Source organism: Marmota marmota, unplaced genomic scaffold (assembly GCF_001458135.2).
Source record: "Marmota marmota marmota unplaced genomic scaffold, marMar, whole genome shotgun sequence".
Classification (NCBI taxonomy): domain Eukaryota; kingdom Metazoa; phylum Chordata; class Mammalia; order Rodentia; family Sciuridae; genus Marmota; species Marmota marmota.
Genome location: NW_025999853.1, coordinates 2,581,149 through 2,596,156, shown reverse-complemented (window position 1 = coordinate 2,596,156; position 15,008 = coordinate 2,581,149). Strand labels below are relative to the sequence as shown.

At 52.2% G+C, this 15,008-nt stretch overlaps 1 protein-coding gene across 1 annotated transcript; it reads left to right on the top strand.

Moving 5' to 3' along the window:
• The first annotated feature begins 6,753 nt into the window (after nucleotides 1-6,753).
• On the top strand, nucleotides 6,754-14,307 carry Hmox1 (heme oxygenase 1). Its single transcript, XM_015482779.2, has 5 exons — nucleotides 6,754-6,902; nucleotides 8,123-8,243; nucleotides 10,282-10,773; nucleotides 12,058-12,157; nucleotides 13,727-14,307. The coding sequence occupies exons 1-5, from the start codon at nucleotides 6,880-6,882 to the stop codon at nucleotides 13,855-13,857; spliced, it is 867 nt and encodes a 288-aa protein (XP_015338265.2). The 5' UTR covers nucleotides 6,754-6,879; the 3' UTR covers nucleotides 13,858-14,307.
• The last annotated feature ends 701 nt before the right edge of the window (nucleotides 14,308-15,008 follow it).

Here is a 15,008-nt window from a genome sequence, read left to right as displayed (position 1 = left end):
CCTGGCCTGGCTGTAGATCTCAGGCCCCGAGTCTGTGTGATAGAGGTTGGACAGTCTTTGGAAAAGGCATTCTCTTTCTGCACCCCTGATGCCCAGGCCCAGGGGCTCTTGGGCCACAGGTGTCATGAACATGAGTGTGCTTGAGATTGACCTTGAATACCAGGTGAGCAGTCTGACCTTAGGCAGGGAGGTTAACCCCGCTTGCCCAGCTTCATCCATCAGATATGTAGTGAATGTCTGCCTGGTGCCAGCTCTGGACCAAGGAATGGATCCACCATGGTCCTCCCTGCCTTCCCGGAGTTCAAATTTAGGAATGGGTGGGGGCAGCTTGGGGCACAGGTGGCTGTGTGGAAGGTGAACAGAAGAACTGCAGGAAAGCCTGGGTCAAGTCTGTTTTGCAGCTTCGTGGAAGATAAAAATAACATAGGATCAACTGTGCATATTTAAAGTACACATTGTGGGGGGGCTGGGGTTGTGGCTCGGCGGTAGAGCACTCGCCTAGCATGTGTGAGGCCCTGGGTTCGATCCTCAGTACCACATAAAAATCAATAAATAAAATAAAGGTTTAAAAAATTTATATAAAAAATAAATAAAGTACACATTGTGAGCAGTTTTGACATACTACATAATCAGCAAGCCTCACAATCATCATCATGAACTTGCTGGGAGCAGTGGCATATGACTGTAATCCCAGCAGCTCGGGAGGCTGAGGCAGGAGGATCAAAGTCAGCCTCAACAACTTAGCAAGGCCCTAAACAACTTAGTGAGACCCTGTATGAAAATAAATTATATTAAAAAAATGGGCTGGGGATGTGGCTCAGTGGTTAAGGCCCCCTGGGCCCAATCCCTGGTATCAAAAAAAAAAAAAAAAAAGAAAACAAAACAAAAAAGATCATAAACTTATTCATCACTCCCCAAAATTTTCTCATGATCTTGGCAATCCCTGCCCTCTACAGATTACCACTGATCTGACTGGCTTATCTTACATTTTCTAGAATTCTATATAATCCTGTATACAGGTTATATGCAATATTTTATAAATGAAATAATGTCATAACACCCTTTTGTCTTATGCAGTGTAATCATTTTGAGAGTCATTCATACATACTCATCACTCCCAAAAGTTTTCTCATGACCTTGAATTATAATGACCTTATTCCTGAATATCCATAATATATTTACACCAAAAATACGGCTGTGGTGACCATTCCTGAACAAGTCTTTGTGTGGACTACACTTTCATTTCTCACAGATCAGTGCCTAGGAATAGAAACCCTGATTGGATGGGAGGTGAATGATTAACCTTTCAAGAAATTGCCAGCAGCAGGGCTGGGGATGTGGCTCAAGCGGTAGCGCGCTCGCTTGGTATGCGTGCGGCCCGGGTTCGATCCTCAGCACCACATACACACAAAGATGTTGTGTCCGCCGAAAATTAAACAATAAAAATAAATAAAAATAAAAATAAAAAAAAAAAAAAGAAATTGCCAGCCAAGCCCTTGGCACAGGCTATAATACCAGCAACTCAGGAGGCAGAGGCAGGAGAATTGCATGTTTAAAGCCAGCCTGGGCACTGAGATCCTCCTGCCTCCGCTTCCCAAACAGCTGGGATGACTGGTGTGGACCACCTTGCTGGGCCTACAGCATATCTCAAAAAATAAAAAGAGCTGGAGGTATAGCTCAGGGGTAGAGCACCCTGTGTCCAAACCCAAGTACTTTTTCCAAAAGAAAAAAAAAAAAAGAACAAGAGATTGCCAAACTGTTTTACACACTGACTGTACTCTAGGGACCTTTTCCCTGTACCTGCCTAGTTCTCTGGCTGGGGGCCTGGAAATTAAATTGACAGATGACAGGTGAACAGGATAATAATCGTGATGAACACAGACCGCCTGCATACACCTGGGAGAAACTCGGGTGAGTAACTCAAGGAGTGGTTAGATTTGGACTTGGGGAGCATCTCAAGAAAGAGGAGAATTGATGGAAAAAAATATATGGGGGAACTAAGGAAGGTAAGGTTTAGCTTAGCAGTTTTCCTGGGTAGATTCCTCTGGGTGCTTTCTGTGGGTTCGAGGACTGCTATTTTAGGTCACTAAGGTTCTCTCCCATGGTTGATCCTGTATATAGTATAAAGTTAACTTTTTCTTTTATGTCTTGGATCTGTTTCTGGCAGGGTTGGGGGTGCATTGCACAGAGCTCTCCTGGGAGTCTGTTTCCCAGGGATCCTCAGCTGAAACAGTCCTTATGTCAATGAGGCATATCTTGGGGGTGTCCTGTCCTGATCGCCTACAGCCTCAGTAATAATGGGAATAGCACATCTTTTTACTTCTAGCCATTGTGGTTTTAATCTACTTCCTTAATAACCTGTGCAATGTCACCACTCACGTATCTTCCTTGGTGAATTTTCCATTCAAACTTTTTACCCATTTGATAATTTTCTTATTTGTCTTACATTGAATTGTATGAATTTTAATCTCTTCTAGATACAAGTCCTTTGTTGACAATGTTTTACAAATATTTTCTTCTAGTTTCTGGTTTCCTTCTTATTTTTTTGTCAGAGGATGATTCGTAGAGTAAAAGAGTTTAATTTTATAAAACCTGTTTATTTTTTCCTTTCATTTTTGTGGTATTGGAGACTGAACCCAGGGCTTCTCTACCACTGAGCTACACTGGTAGTCCTTTTAAAATTTTTTGTAATTTTGAGACAAGGTCTGGTTAAATTGCTGAGGCTAGGGCTGGGGATATAGCTCAGTTGGCAGAGTGCTTGCCTCGTATGCACAAGGCCCTGGGTTCAATCCCTAGCGCCACAAAAAATAAAAAAATAAATTGCTGAGTCTGGCCTCGAACTTGCCATCCTCATTCCTCAGCCTCCTGAGGAGCTGGGATTAAAGGCATATACCTTGATGCTCAGCTTGTGTGTTTCTGGGTCTGTGTGTGTGTATAGAGAAATCTTTGCCAAACTTAAGGTCATTAAGGTTCTCTCCTATGGTTGATCTTGTATATAGTATAAAGTTAACTCTTTTATGTCTTGGATCTGTTTCTGAGCAGCGTCTTGAAAGATAAGCAGCTTGGTAAAGAAGCAAGAGCAGGCTTCCTCCACCCGATCACAGGCCCAGAGGCTAGTAGGCCTTCCTCTGAGCCAGTGGGCTGGGTGGGCCAGGATAAAGAGCCTGCTCTGCCTCTTGGGGTGGTGGGGAACTATGGAGAATGTTGAATAGAGGAGTGGCCTAGTGACCTGGCGCCTTATCTGCAAACCCAGGGGGCAGGAGGAGTCAAAGGGAGAAGGAGTGGAAAGGTATCCTGCCAGAGATGCCCCCTTCTGCTCTTCCCCCCAACTCTGCCAGGAGGGGCCCTGTGCCAGGTGCCAGCTAACTGTGGCCCTCTCTTGTCACACTGTTTTGGGGGGCTCTTTTACTAGGAATCTCTTGTCCATTATGTGTGTGGCTAGCGCATTATCTGCCTGGGGTTGGGTCTCTTGCCATCAGGAGTGTTCCTTGCCCTTCAGTCCAGGGGCATTTTCTCTAGGATTTAGGCGTGTGTCTGCCTGGCTGAGCTACCTCTCCTTCCCTTTAGGCTGCAGACCATCACTGGGGTCCCTGACTGGCGTGGATCTGCATGGGTCAGGACACCCTCTGTGAGGTCCCCTGCTTGAGACTACCCGGCAATATAGCTGGCGTGGTGGTCCATGCCTGTAATCCCAGGGAGGATGAGGTACGAGGATCGTGAGTCCAAAGCCAGCCTCAGCTACTTAGCGAGACCCTGTCTCAAAATAAAACGCAAAGAGGACTGGGGCGGGGCTGGGGTTTTGGCTCATCGGTAGCCGCACTTGCCTGGCATGTGTGAGGCACCGAGTTCGATTCTCAGGCCCACATATAAATAAATAAATAACGTCTATCAACAACTAAAAAATCATTTAACAAAACAAAACAGGGCTGGGGAGGTGGCTCAGTGGTTTAAACCCTGGTACCAAAAAAAAGAAGAGATTGAGAGACTCTCCAGGCAAGGGTCCCATTCTCCTTATGGTCACCTAGCTGGGGGAAAAGGCCGCTCCCGGGTCCCCCGCCACGTCCCGGCCGCAGCTGCGCCACGTCTCTGTTTTCCGGGAGCTGCGCCCGCCCTCCCTGCAGCCCAAACCGCTTGTTTCCTGGCGGCGCCGCGCGGTGCTGAGTCGAGGTTTCCGCGGAGCCGGCAGCTGCGATTCTGCTGTGTCACGGTTGGGAGGGGGACGGGGACAAAGGGAGGCAGATTTTGCTGAGTCACGGCTGCTTTCCGGCCTCTCTCCGGGGGGTTGGTGAAAGGGCAACCTTAGCTGTCAGCACGAGGAAGCGAAACTTCCAGAAGAGAGCAGAAAACTCTTGTTTATCTCTGGATCTGTACACGTCTGCACAGCCGGGCCGCACGTCTCTCCAAGCCGAGGTCGGGGCACTACTAGGCTTCCCAGGCGTCTGATGGCAGTAACCTGGAACTCCCTCTTCCCAGTTGCTTGGGGCAAAAATGCTGGAGTCCTCCTTGACTCCTCTGGTCTCTTTCATGGTTCCCGGTCTTCTGAAATTCTGTAAGATGGGTATGAATATGTGCCACGCAGACACAGGCTCCAGGTACCAGGCTTGGGCTGCTGTCCACCACGGATAACCCATCCCCTGGGGCTGGTAAGGATGAGATGAGGGGCTGGGCGTGCAGCTCAGTGGTAGAGCATTGCTGTACCTGCGGGGGGGGGGGGGGGTCCTGGGTTACATCTCCAGTGCTCACACACACACACACACACACTCTGCTACGGAAAGCTTGGTCCTTGTCCCCGGTGCCAATCCAATAACCAGGACATAGTTTTGAGAAAAAAGAAAAACAAGTTTTATGGCTTTGCTAGCAAAGGAGAAGCACAAGCACGGGGGACTCCTGTCCCAGAGGCTGTGATTCTGCCCATCAGTAGGAACAGGGGACTTTTAAAGAGAGACTCAAAGGTGACATTCCACGTGTTCTCTGTAGAAGTTGTCATTCACTTGTTAACATGGGAGATAGTCATTTCTGAGATCTTCTGGTCCCATTTACAAAGTCTGCATTACTTCTTTGGGTGTGAGCTCAAGGACAGATCAATCTGCCTAAAATGGGGAAGAAAGGTGACCCAGTTTCCCCTGAGATTAGGGAGGGGAGAGATTAGGGAGGAGCAGGGACAGAGGAAGGGAAAGAGACATTTCCTTTTTGTGTGTGTGTGTGTGTGTGTGGGGGGGGGNGGAGCTCCAGGGAAGAATGTACCCCCTGGCTGGGAGCAGCTTTCAGAAGCCCCCAGCCTCCATCTGGTCCGCAGAGCTGGGTGCCCAGCACCTCCAATCTCTTAGTGTCCCTCTGCCTCCTTTGTCGAATCACCTCCTGCCTCTGGAGCCATCTAGACTCGCTCTTGTGACATCAGGCCCAGGAGGACAGTCCAGGATAATCTCCCACCTCAAGATCCTTGACTTAACTCCTTCCTCAAAGTCCTTTGTCACATAGACAACCTATTCGCAGGTCCTGGGGATGTGGGCGTCTCCGGGGATCTTGTTGGCCTCCAGCTGCTGGAAGAAGGGTACTTGGTTCATGGGGTTGCCCGAGGAAAGGGAAGGGGAAGTCAGGAAGCTGAGTCAGCGCTGGGCAAGGTTCAGGAGCTCAGAACTATGACATAGGCCTGCGCCAGCACTGCCCTGGGCCGCCTCAGCCCCAACATTCTCTGTGAGGTCTCTGTTCTAGCAAAGTCTGGGGGCTCCCAGGGAATAAGGTGGGGCCAGGAGCCAGGCACCCTGGGTCACTGAAGACTCCATCCCCAAATGAGGGCACAGCCTGTGGCCTTCCTGCATGAGGCCCCTGCTCCCCAGGTACTTAATAAGATGAACTTGACCTTCTGGGGTCCCTGAGTTGACAGGCCTGGACCTGCAAGTGGCCAGCTTTCAAACCTCTTCCCTCTTCCACCTAAATCCTGGACCCTCTGTGAGAGGGTCTGGACTCTGGGACAGGAGGGTACAGTCTGGCTTCTAACTGCTAGAATCCTAGCTCTGCCACCCCTGGCTGTGTGACATAGGAACATTATTAACCTGTCTGTGCCATGGAGCTTACATGGACAAAAAGAGATGAAATGGTGATTGCACATATCTGGGGTGTGGCTGCTCTCAGGATTAGACGTGGGGGTGCGTGTCTGGGTTCTGTAGCGGGAAGCATTCCATAGCGCCTGGCTGGGTCACAGTGGGTAACTGTAGCTTGGGATGGTCCTTCCTGACAGCCCAGCAATGTTACAGCCATTTATTTGCCGTCTTGTTATGGAAAGCTTGGTCCTTGTCCCTGATGCCAATCCAATATAGAGGTTTTGAGAAAAAGAAAAAGGTATATTGCTCTGCTACAGGGGACTCCTGTCCCAGAGGCTGTGATTCTGCCCATCAGTAGGAACAGAGGGCTATTAAAGCCAGATTCAAAGGCGACATTCCACGTGGTCTCTGTTGGAGTTGTCATTCACTTTTAATCTGGGAGGTGGGCATTTCTGAGATCTTCGGGTCCCATCCCTAGAGTCTGGATTACTTCTTTGCAGGTGGGTGTGAGCTCAAGGACAGATCAATCTGCCTAAACTGGGAAGAAGGGTGGGTAATCCAGTGTCTCCGAGATTGGGGAGGGCAGAGATTAGGGAGGGGCGCTGGGGCCGCCTTTGTTTCCCGGGTCACATGACCGCCGCCCCCAACCCCCTGCCGGCCAGGGGCGGGGGGCGGGGGGCGGGTGTCGCAACGCCCTGGGCCTCTGCTGGGCGCCGCCCACGTGACTCCTGAGCATAAAAGGCCGCGGCCCGCTCCCAGTCACAGCCGCTGCCTGCTCCTCCGCCTCCGCAGAGACACAGCCAGCCTGAGCCACCGCGCCAGCCAGCCAGCCTCGGCCATGGACCGCCCGCAGAGCGACAGGCAAGTGCAGCCCGGGACGCGGGGACCCGGGGGACGGGGCGGGTGCGCGGGACCGGGGGCACCGGCGCAACCTCGGGGACAGCGAGGGCCGGTAGCCCGGGTGCGCCGCCGCCAGGGGAGTGGAGCCGGGGCAGCTGGAGGCACACGAGGCGATTGACAGGCGGCCCGTCCCCGAAGCGAGCGGAGCGGGGTGTCCCCGGGCGCGCCTGCCGTCGCCTGCCGTCGGGGAGCAGCTTCCCAGGTGCAGCGGGAGGCTCTGCCTGCGCTCATCCCCGCGGCTCCCGGAGATGTGTCGCCTCCGGGGAGTGCAGCCGCAAGGACTAGAGCGCTAGATCACCTGGCCTGTGGCCGGGCAGCTCGCAGGTGTCGGGGCTGGGACTGGAACCCCGATGTTCCCGCTCCCGAGGCTGCCACGTTCCCTTCTCGGCTTGTATAGGGGGCTGCGGAAGAGAAGCGAGTTCTTGACAATAGGGAGGTCACATGGCAGAAATGCCTCCATAGTTGTTGTTTGGTACAGGCACTGAGCCACATCCCCAGCCCCTTTTATATTAAGAGACAGTTTCCTTAGTTTGCTGAGGCTGGCTTCCAACTTGCAATCCTCCTGCCTCAGCCTCCAGAGCCATTGGGATTACAGGCGGGCTCCCAACAGTAAGGGACTTTTGAGTAAAGCAGAATTTCTCTGGCTTTTTAATATAGACATGTTGAACCTAATGTTGTGGGATGTCAGTGGCACATGCCATAATCCCAGCTGCTCTGGAGGCTGAGGCAGGAGGATACCAAGTCCAAATCCAGCCTCAGCAATTTAGCAGGCCCTAGGCAATTCAGCTAGACCCTGTCTCTAAATAAAACAAAAAGGGCTGGGGATGTGGCTCAGTGGTGAAGTGCTCTTGGGTCCCATCCCCAGTACCAAACACCAAGTTCAAGTGCTCCCACTGGCCAGCTCCTGCTCACCCCTCTCCTTCATTGGGAGCAACTGGGGACAGGAATTGCCCCCTTGTTTGGGGGACTGTATTACATAGAGCTTTAATGATGACGGAGTGTTTGCAGGGCTGGGATGGTGGCCTGTCATCGGCAGGCTGTCCAGACTCTACAGATCTGTGGGAGAAGCGGCCTCCTGAAGCCCTGAGGACAGCGGGTGGCACTCTCCAACTCAGGGGCCAGCTAGCGGGGAACCCCACCCCAGCCACCCTTGATTTACCCTCCCTCCCTCGCCTCCACAGCTTGCCCCAGGATCTTTCCGAGGCCTTGAAGGAGGCCACCAAGGAGGTGCACGCCCAGGCAGAGAATGCCGAGTTCATGAGGAACTTCCAGAGGGGCCAGGTGACCCGAAAGGGCTTCAAGGTATGTGTGGCCTGGTGGAAACAGGCATGAGGAGGGTGTGGCAGGTGTTTCCCGGGCTCAAGCCAGTTACTAAGTGGGGATTAGGGCCAGAGATGCTTGTCCAAGGAAGTCATTTTCCTAATGACACTGAGGCTCAGACAAGAGAAGTGACATCCTTGAGGTCACACAGCAAGTTTTTATACATATGTACCTCAGTCCTGATGAAGATAAGGAAAGTCTCAGGGAGGTTAAGTAACTAACAGATGGTCACACAGCTGTAGAAAAGGCCAAAATCAAAGCAAAAGTGATCTCATTTCAGATCTTGTGCTCCTGCCCTAATTCCAATTGAAGACAAGGGGTAGTATGGATTCAAGCCTTGGCAGGACCATTTCACAATGGAACTGTGGCATCTCCTAACATCCCAAGCCACTTTTCCTCATCTGTTAAATGGCATTTCAACAGCAGGAGTTTTCGTTTTTTGGATACTTTTGGAGCTCTAAGCCCAGGGCAGTTTACCACTACATCCTCAATGCTTTTTAATTTTTTTGGTGCTGGGGATTGAACCAGGTCCTTGTGCAAGCAATCTACCAACCGAACCATATCTCCAGCCTTGTTTTTGAGACAATCTCATTAAATTGTTTAGGGCCTCCATAAATTGCTGAGTCTGTCTTTAAACTTACAATCCTCCTGTCTCAGCCTCCCATGCTGAGGGAATTACAGCCATGCACCACCATGCCTGACTCAACAGTAGAATTTTAAGCACTGGGCACATGATTTTGCCATTTCCTGGCATGGTTATGAAATCCATGCTATTAGAAGGCAGGTACCCGGTGTTAAAACATCAGTGCTGGGAAGAGCTGACTCAGGTTGACTGGAGAGGGGGAGCTGGGTTCCACCACTCCTGACACCCGTCCTGTTTGTAACCTGGACCCTCCCCAAGCCCTCTTCTAACAGATGGAACTTGCAGTTCTGTCTGGGGTGCTGCCCTCCCCCTGCTCAAAGGTGACGCACACCCAGTTGGTATAATGTGGCTGATGGCTGTGGGGGATGGAGGTGACTGCTGGAATAGGACATCCCCAGCCACTGTGGACTTTGGATTGTGCCTATAAGTCAGTTCAAAGTGGATACGGGAACTATGAGGGGACCCAGTGCTTGTGTCCATTATGCTATGGGGGTGGGGCTTAGCCCTAGCCTGATAGGAGTGCTAAGTACCAGGCTGCTAAGTACCCTGCCTGAACCATCTGCCTTAACCCTAACCCCTCCTGCAGAGTGTAGTGGATTCTCCCCTTTGGCATGGGAGGGAACCGTTTGACCTGGAGAGTCCCATAGACCCTGGATCATCTCCTGCCCTAGGGTTAGGAAGCTGAGGCCAGAGAGGGCTAGTGATTCCCCCGTGGTCACACAGCTGAAGTCTGGCTGAGCTGAAGGTAGAGCCAGGTGTCATAATTGAAAGCCCCAAATGCTCTGTGCCAGGCTTCCTGGCTTTCTTCCTTCTCAAGGAACACAAATTCTGTCAATGTCTATGGCTGAGAAGTAACTTGGACATTGTAACTTTGTCCTCATGGGACTCAACCTGGAGTATTAATGTGTAACAGGAGTTCACCGAACCAAGGTGCCCGGCCTGTTGTCCCACTAAGGTGGGTTCAGAGTGGGCCCCAGGAAGGGGGGATTCCCTCTGCAGGACACTTGCCAGTCTCCTGTGAGCACTGTCATTTTGGTTTCCCCAGATTAGAGCATCCTGGCGTCCCATAGGGCTGCGCTTGAGTCGATTTCATTTCTTACTTGCAGTGCAGTCTCAAGCCTTAGAATGGGAATAGGAATTGGCTTTTGGGTTTTTATAAGAAAGTAGCTGGGCCCGTGGCACATGCCTGTAATCCCAGTTACACACAAGTTTGAGGTCAGCCTTAGCGGGATTCTGTTTTAGGTGGAGAAAGTGCAGGATCAAGTTTTGCTCTCCTGAAACCCCTCTGGCTGCTGTGGGGGGACTGGGCTGCTGCGGGAGGTGGAGCAGCGGCCTGGACGGCAGGGTCTTCGCAGCCTGACCTGCCGCCCGTTTCAGCTGGTGATGGCGTCCCTGTACCACGTCTACGTGGCCCTGGAGGAGGAGATTGAGCGCAACAAGGACAACCCCGTCTTCGCCCCGCTCTACTTCCCCGAGGAGCTGCACCGCAGGGCCGCGCTGGAGGAGGACATGGCCTTCTGGTACGGGCCCAGCTGGTTGGAGGCGGTCCCCTACACGGCAGCCACACGCCGCTACGTGGATCGGCTCCAGCAAGTGGGGCGCAGGGAGCCCGAGCTGCTGGTGGCCCACGCCTACACCCGCTACCTGGGCGACCTGTCCGGGGGCCAGGTCCTCAAGAAGATCGCGCAGAAGGCCCTGGACCTGCCCAGCTCTGGAGAGGGCCTGGCCTTCTTCACCTTCCCCAACATCGACAGCGCCACCAAGTTCAAGCAGCTCTACCGCTCCCGCATGAACACTCTGGAGATGACCCCCGAGGTCAGGCAGAGGGTCACCGAAGAGGCCAAGACTGCGTTCCTGCTCAACATTCAGGTGAGGGGCTGGCACCCCTGGGTGGCCGCTGCCTCCTCCAGTGACCCTGTCTCATTGGGGAGAGGATGCTCTGAACTACGGCTGTGTGCAGGAACTTAGGACTGGGTTCCATTTCTGCCACTTACTAGCTGGGTAATTCTGGGCAAATCACTTGATCTTTCTGTTCCTCAGTTTCCCTGTCTGCCAACTAGGGTAACAGTAGCACCGTGGTCATGGGGGTAAGTGAGTATAGGTGTAGCTGTGCCAGACACAGGGAAGCCCTCTGTTAGCTACTGTCACAGTGGAGGTACCTCGTGGCATCATCTAAGGTGTGCACACACTTGTGTGTAGCCAGGTTGGCCCTGCAAAGGTGACAATTGCTGAAGCCAAGGATATTTTGTAACTGCTTATTACCAACCCCACCACCTGGAGGCATGTTGGCTCAGGCTCTCAGGCTGGGCTCAAGTGCCCCTCCCTTACACCCTCAAATCCAGTTACTCCCCCTAGAAAGTCTAACATTCAGAGAGGTCTCCATGAAGAGAGGACAGGACACCCATCGGCTGGCCCTCCATCCTGGTTTTCCTGATTTCTCTATATCCTGATCCTTCATCCTGATTTCTGCAACCTAATCTTCATCCTGATCTCTGCATCTGATTCTTTATCCTGATCTTTACATCCTAATCCTTCATCCTGACCTTTACATCCATACTGATCCTCCATCCTGATCTCTGCTTCCTGATTCTTCATCCTGATCTACTATGATATTGTATCCTGATCCTTCATCCTGACCTTGCATCCTTACTTCTGCAGCCTGATCCCCCATCCTGACCTTGCATCCTTACTTCTGCAGCCTGATCCCCCATCCTGACCTTGCATCCTGACTTCTGCAACCTGATCCTCCAGGAACTGCAGATAACTTCTCTGCAAATGCAGCCAAATGAACACCTCAAAATACACCTTTCTTAAGAGGGAGCTTCAAATAAAGTCATGTGAAGAAAGCAGGCTGCAAAAGAACACATGCACTGGGATTCCACTCTTGTTTCAAAACAAGCAGAACAGTTCTTTGCTTAGGGACACTGAAAAGGAATGCCTCGTATGGTAGCAGTGAACCCTAATCCAGGGGGACAGGGTGCAGGTGAGGTGCTTGGGAGGAGCAGGCAGGGGAACCAAGTGTGCCTGTGACATCTTGCCCCTTGAGTTGGGTGAAGACACAAGTGTTCCTTATTTTGTCATGACTGCCTGAGCCCTGTCCCCAGCTGGGACCAGCAGCACATCTCCCTGAGCGGCACGTCTCTTGTCTTCCAGCTGTTTGAGGAGTTGCAGGAGCTGCTGAACCAGGACCCCGAGGACCAGCACCCCTCACAGGCAGCAGGCCTTCGCCACCGTGTCAGCAGCCGGCTGCAAGGTGAGGGCTTCTTGGGCTCCCTTTGAAAGGGACGAACTGCTGGGGTCCTGCCCTGGCGGGGTCCAGGGGGTCCTGAAGTTGACTTCGGCGAAAAAAAAAAGGATGAAAAGGATGAAGTCTTCAGTTTATATTTTTCCAGGATGTGACCTTTAGTTAATTAACTAATGCCAAACTACATAACCAGACTCTATGTCTCCTAACCTATCACTAACCTTATATTTCTAACATTCTAAAAATCTCTTTAAAAAGCTACTTAATTCCTACACTTTTTCTCAAAACTGCTTGCTCAGTTTCTTGGCTTCTTAGTCAAGGTGACATGTCTTAACTTTCCTATGTACATAACTTTCCTTAATCATATGGTGGGCTTTGTACAAGAAGCATAATGATTAGGCTTTCTAATAGGCTGGAAATAGGGGCCTGGGTCTTAAGTTGATATAACAATGTGCTGACCTTTCGGAGAATGATTGTCCATAATCAGTTTTGTCCTCAATGTACTGAGATAGAGGAGCATAGAACAGCCTTCAGTAAATAGATATTTACTACCTGTTCTAGCCACCTGAAGTTTGGTTTGGTATTTAATACTCATGCCTCCTGTTAGGAACATGAGCATGCTTTGCCAGCATTAATCCTCACTGTGACCTTGTCAAGTCAAACAGTGGGACAGGGAGTGCATGCCACGCCTCTTGGTCTGAAGGCTGGGGGGATGTGTGTCCCCATGTCAATGTGTGGATGGTCCTTGGTTGGGGGGCTGGGGTGTGGCTCAGGCAGGTGCAAGGCCCTGGGTTCAATCTCCAGCACTGAAACATCTCTGGGCTTTAATTTCTAACACTCCCCTGTCCTACACAGACAGGGAACACAGGCTCTTCCAGATCCTCGCGCGTCCCCCCCCCCCCCCCGCAGTAGAAAGGGGTCTTGAGGCCCAGGCCTCGGGCCTTTCCTGAGAACACAGCATGAGCTGCCCTATGCCTGCCATGAGGGCGACTCTGGCCTCCAGAGGCCTCTCCAAGGCTCCACATCAGGATGGGGCCAGGCTTCCCACCCATTGTCTGACTCCAGAGACCTGCCTGTCCTGCCCACTCAGACCTCACAGCTGGCTGGGACTGGTCCCCTGTAAATGAGGGGGGTGGGACTGAATCTGAGTTCCAATCTCAGGTTCCACTTTCCAGCCTCTCTGCAAATGCAGCCAAATGAACACCCCAAAATACACATCCCCAGTACCATGGTTCCCAGAGAATGTGGGTCTGGGGTGAGTGTACAGCCAGGGCTCCCGGTCAGCGATACAGGCTCAGGAGCACCTTCCTGGCCACAGGCAGGAGCCTGAAAGCCGTGCCCAGTGGGCCCTGGGCTTTCTCGCCATGGCTTTTCTGAGCACAGAGCAGGCCCCTGGGAGAAGCCCTGAGCTTTCTGCCTTACAGGTATCCCAGGGGTGGCCAGCAGGACACCTATGTGTTCTTAGAGCCCTGGCATGGGCAGGAACTGCACTGGAGTCCAGGGCCTCTGCCATCCCTCAGTGATGTCAGGTGCCCACATCTGCCGCCTGCTGCTGACCTGGCCTTCCTTCTCTTTCAGACTCCATCCCTGCGGAGCAGTCCCGAGGGACACCCCTGCTCAGCAACCTCTCCCAGATGCCACTCATCAGATGGGTCCTCACTCTCAGTGTCGTGGTGGCCACGGTTGCCATGGGGTTTTATGCCTTGTGAACGCAAGCATGCTGGCCCTTAGGGCCATGAACTGTCCAGCGAGGGCCTTCCTTCTGGAGAAGAGGAATATCTTTAGCATCGGAGGGCTCCAATCCTGTCCCCCTGTCCCTCCTCCTCTGGAGGCCTCTTCTCCAACCCAGCGGCCTGACCTTCCAGACCTGGCCCCCGGTTCCTGCAGGAGAACCGGCCACAAGTGGCCGCTGTCGACCCTCCAGTGCCCTTGCTTCAGTGTCTGTTGACAGTGGCTGCGATCACTTTCCCGTGGGCCGTGGCAATTTTTATATCAATGTGCGGAGATGTTGTGTCGTGTCTGTCTGTGCTGGAGCCAGGCTGCTCACGTTCAGCCTGAGCTGTGGTATTTTGTTCTGTTTTTATAACAGGGTTGGGGGTGTTTGACAGCCCTGTGACCTTGGTCTCTATAATAATAAATGACGCTGTCTGATGTTTCCACCAGGTGTTTTCCTGGGCTGCTGCCCTTTCCCCTCTTGCTTCCTGAATGCTTGGCGGAGGCGCAGGGATGGGGTTGGCAGCCCTGGTTTGGGATGTTGGGCTTTGGGACCCCAGGTGAGCTCCGAGCACTTTGAATCACTGAGATGAGCCCTGCTGCTTCCAGGGTTTGCTGAGGATGGGGTGGGAGTGAGCAGATCCCAGGGTGACATGTATTGTGGACAGTGACAGGGAATGGAGGGAGCTCCCTGGGCTCAGATGCGACTGCTCTTTGGGGTTAGTTACTTGGCCTCTCTGTGTCATGCATATGGGCCTACCTACCTCACCTGTCATGAAGCAACTGGGCTGCACACTAAATGCCAGCACCCTGAGGTGTTGTATAAGGAGAGAGGCCAGTGTTCTGATTCTTGTATCCGAGGTCACTGTAGGTGACCTCACCAGCCACCTTTTTTTATCACTTTTTAATTGTTGATAAAACTTTATTCATAGGGTGCTGAGAACCCAACCCAGTGCCTCATACATGCTAGGCAAGTGTGCCCCCCCCCCAGCTATAAACCCAGCCCTCAAACAGTTAACCAGACTGAGGGTCAGGAAGGATTTCAACCAAGCCCTTTCACTAAAAGCTGTGAAGTACTAAACACTGAGAAAGTGCAGACCCTCCACTGAAAGTGTGCAGGGCAGTGCAGAGGGCGAGGCTCCGGGAA

Coding starts and splice junctions, on each gene's coding strand:
- Hmox1 (XM_015482779.2), top strand. CDS start 6,880: ATGGACCGCCCGCAGAGCGACAG. Junction 6,903..8,122: donor GACCGCCCGCAGAGCGACAG/GCAAGTGCAGCC, acceptor TCGCCTCCACAG/CTTGCCCCAGGATCTTTCCG. Junction 12,158..13,726: donor TGTCAGCAGCCGGCTGCAAG/GTGAGGGCTTCT, acceptor CTTCTCTTTCAG/ACTCCATCCCTGCGGAGCAG.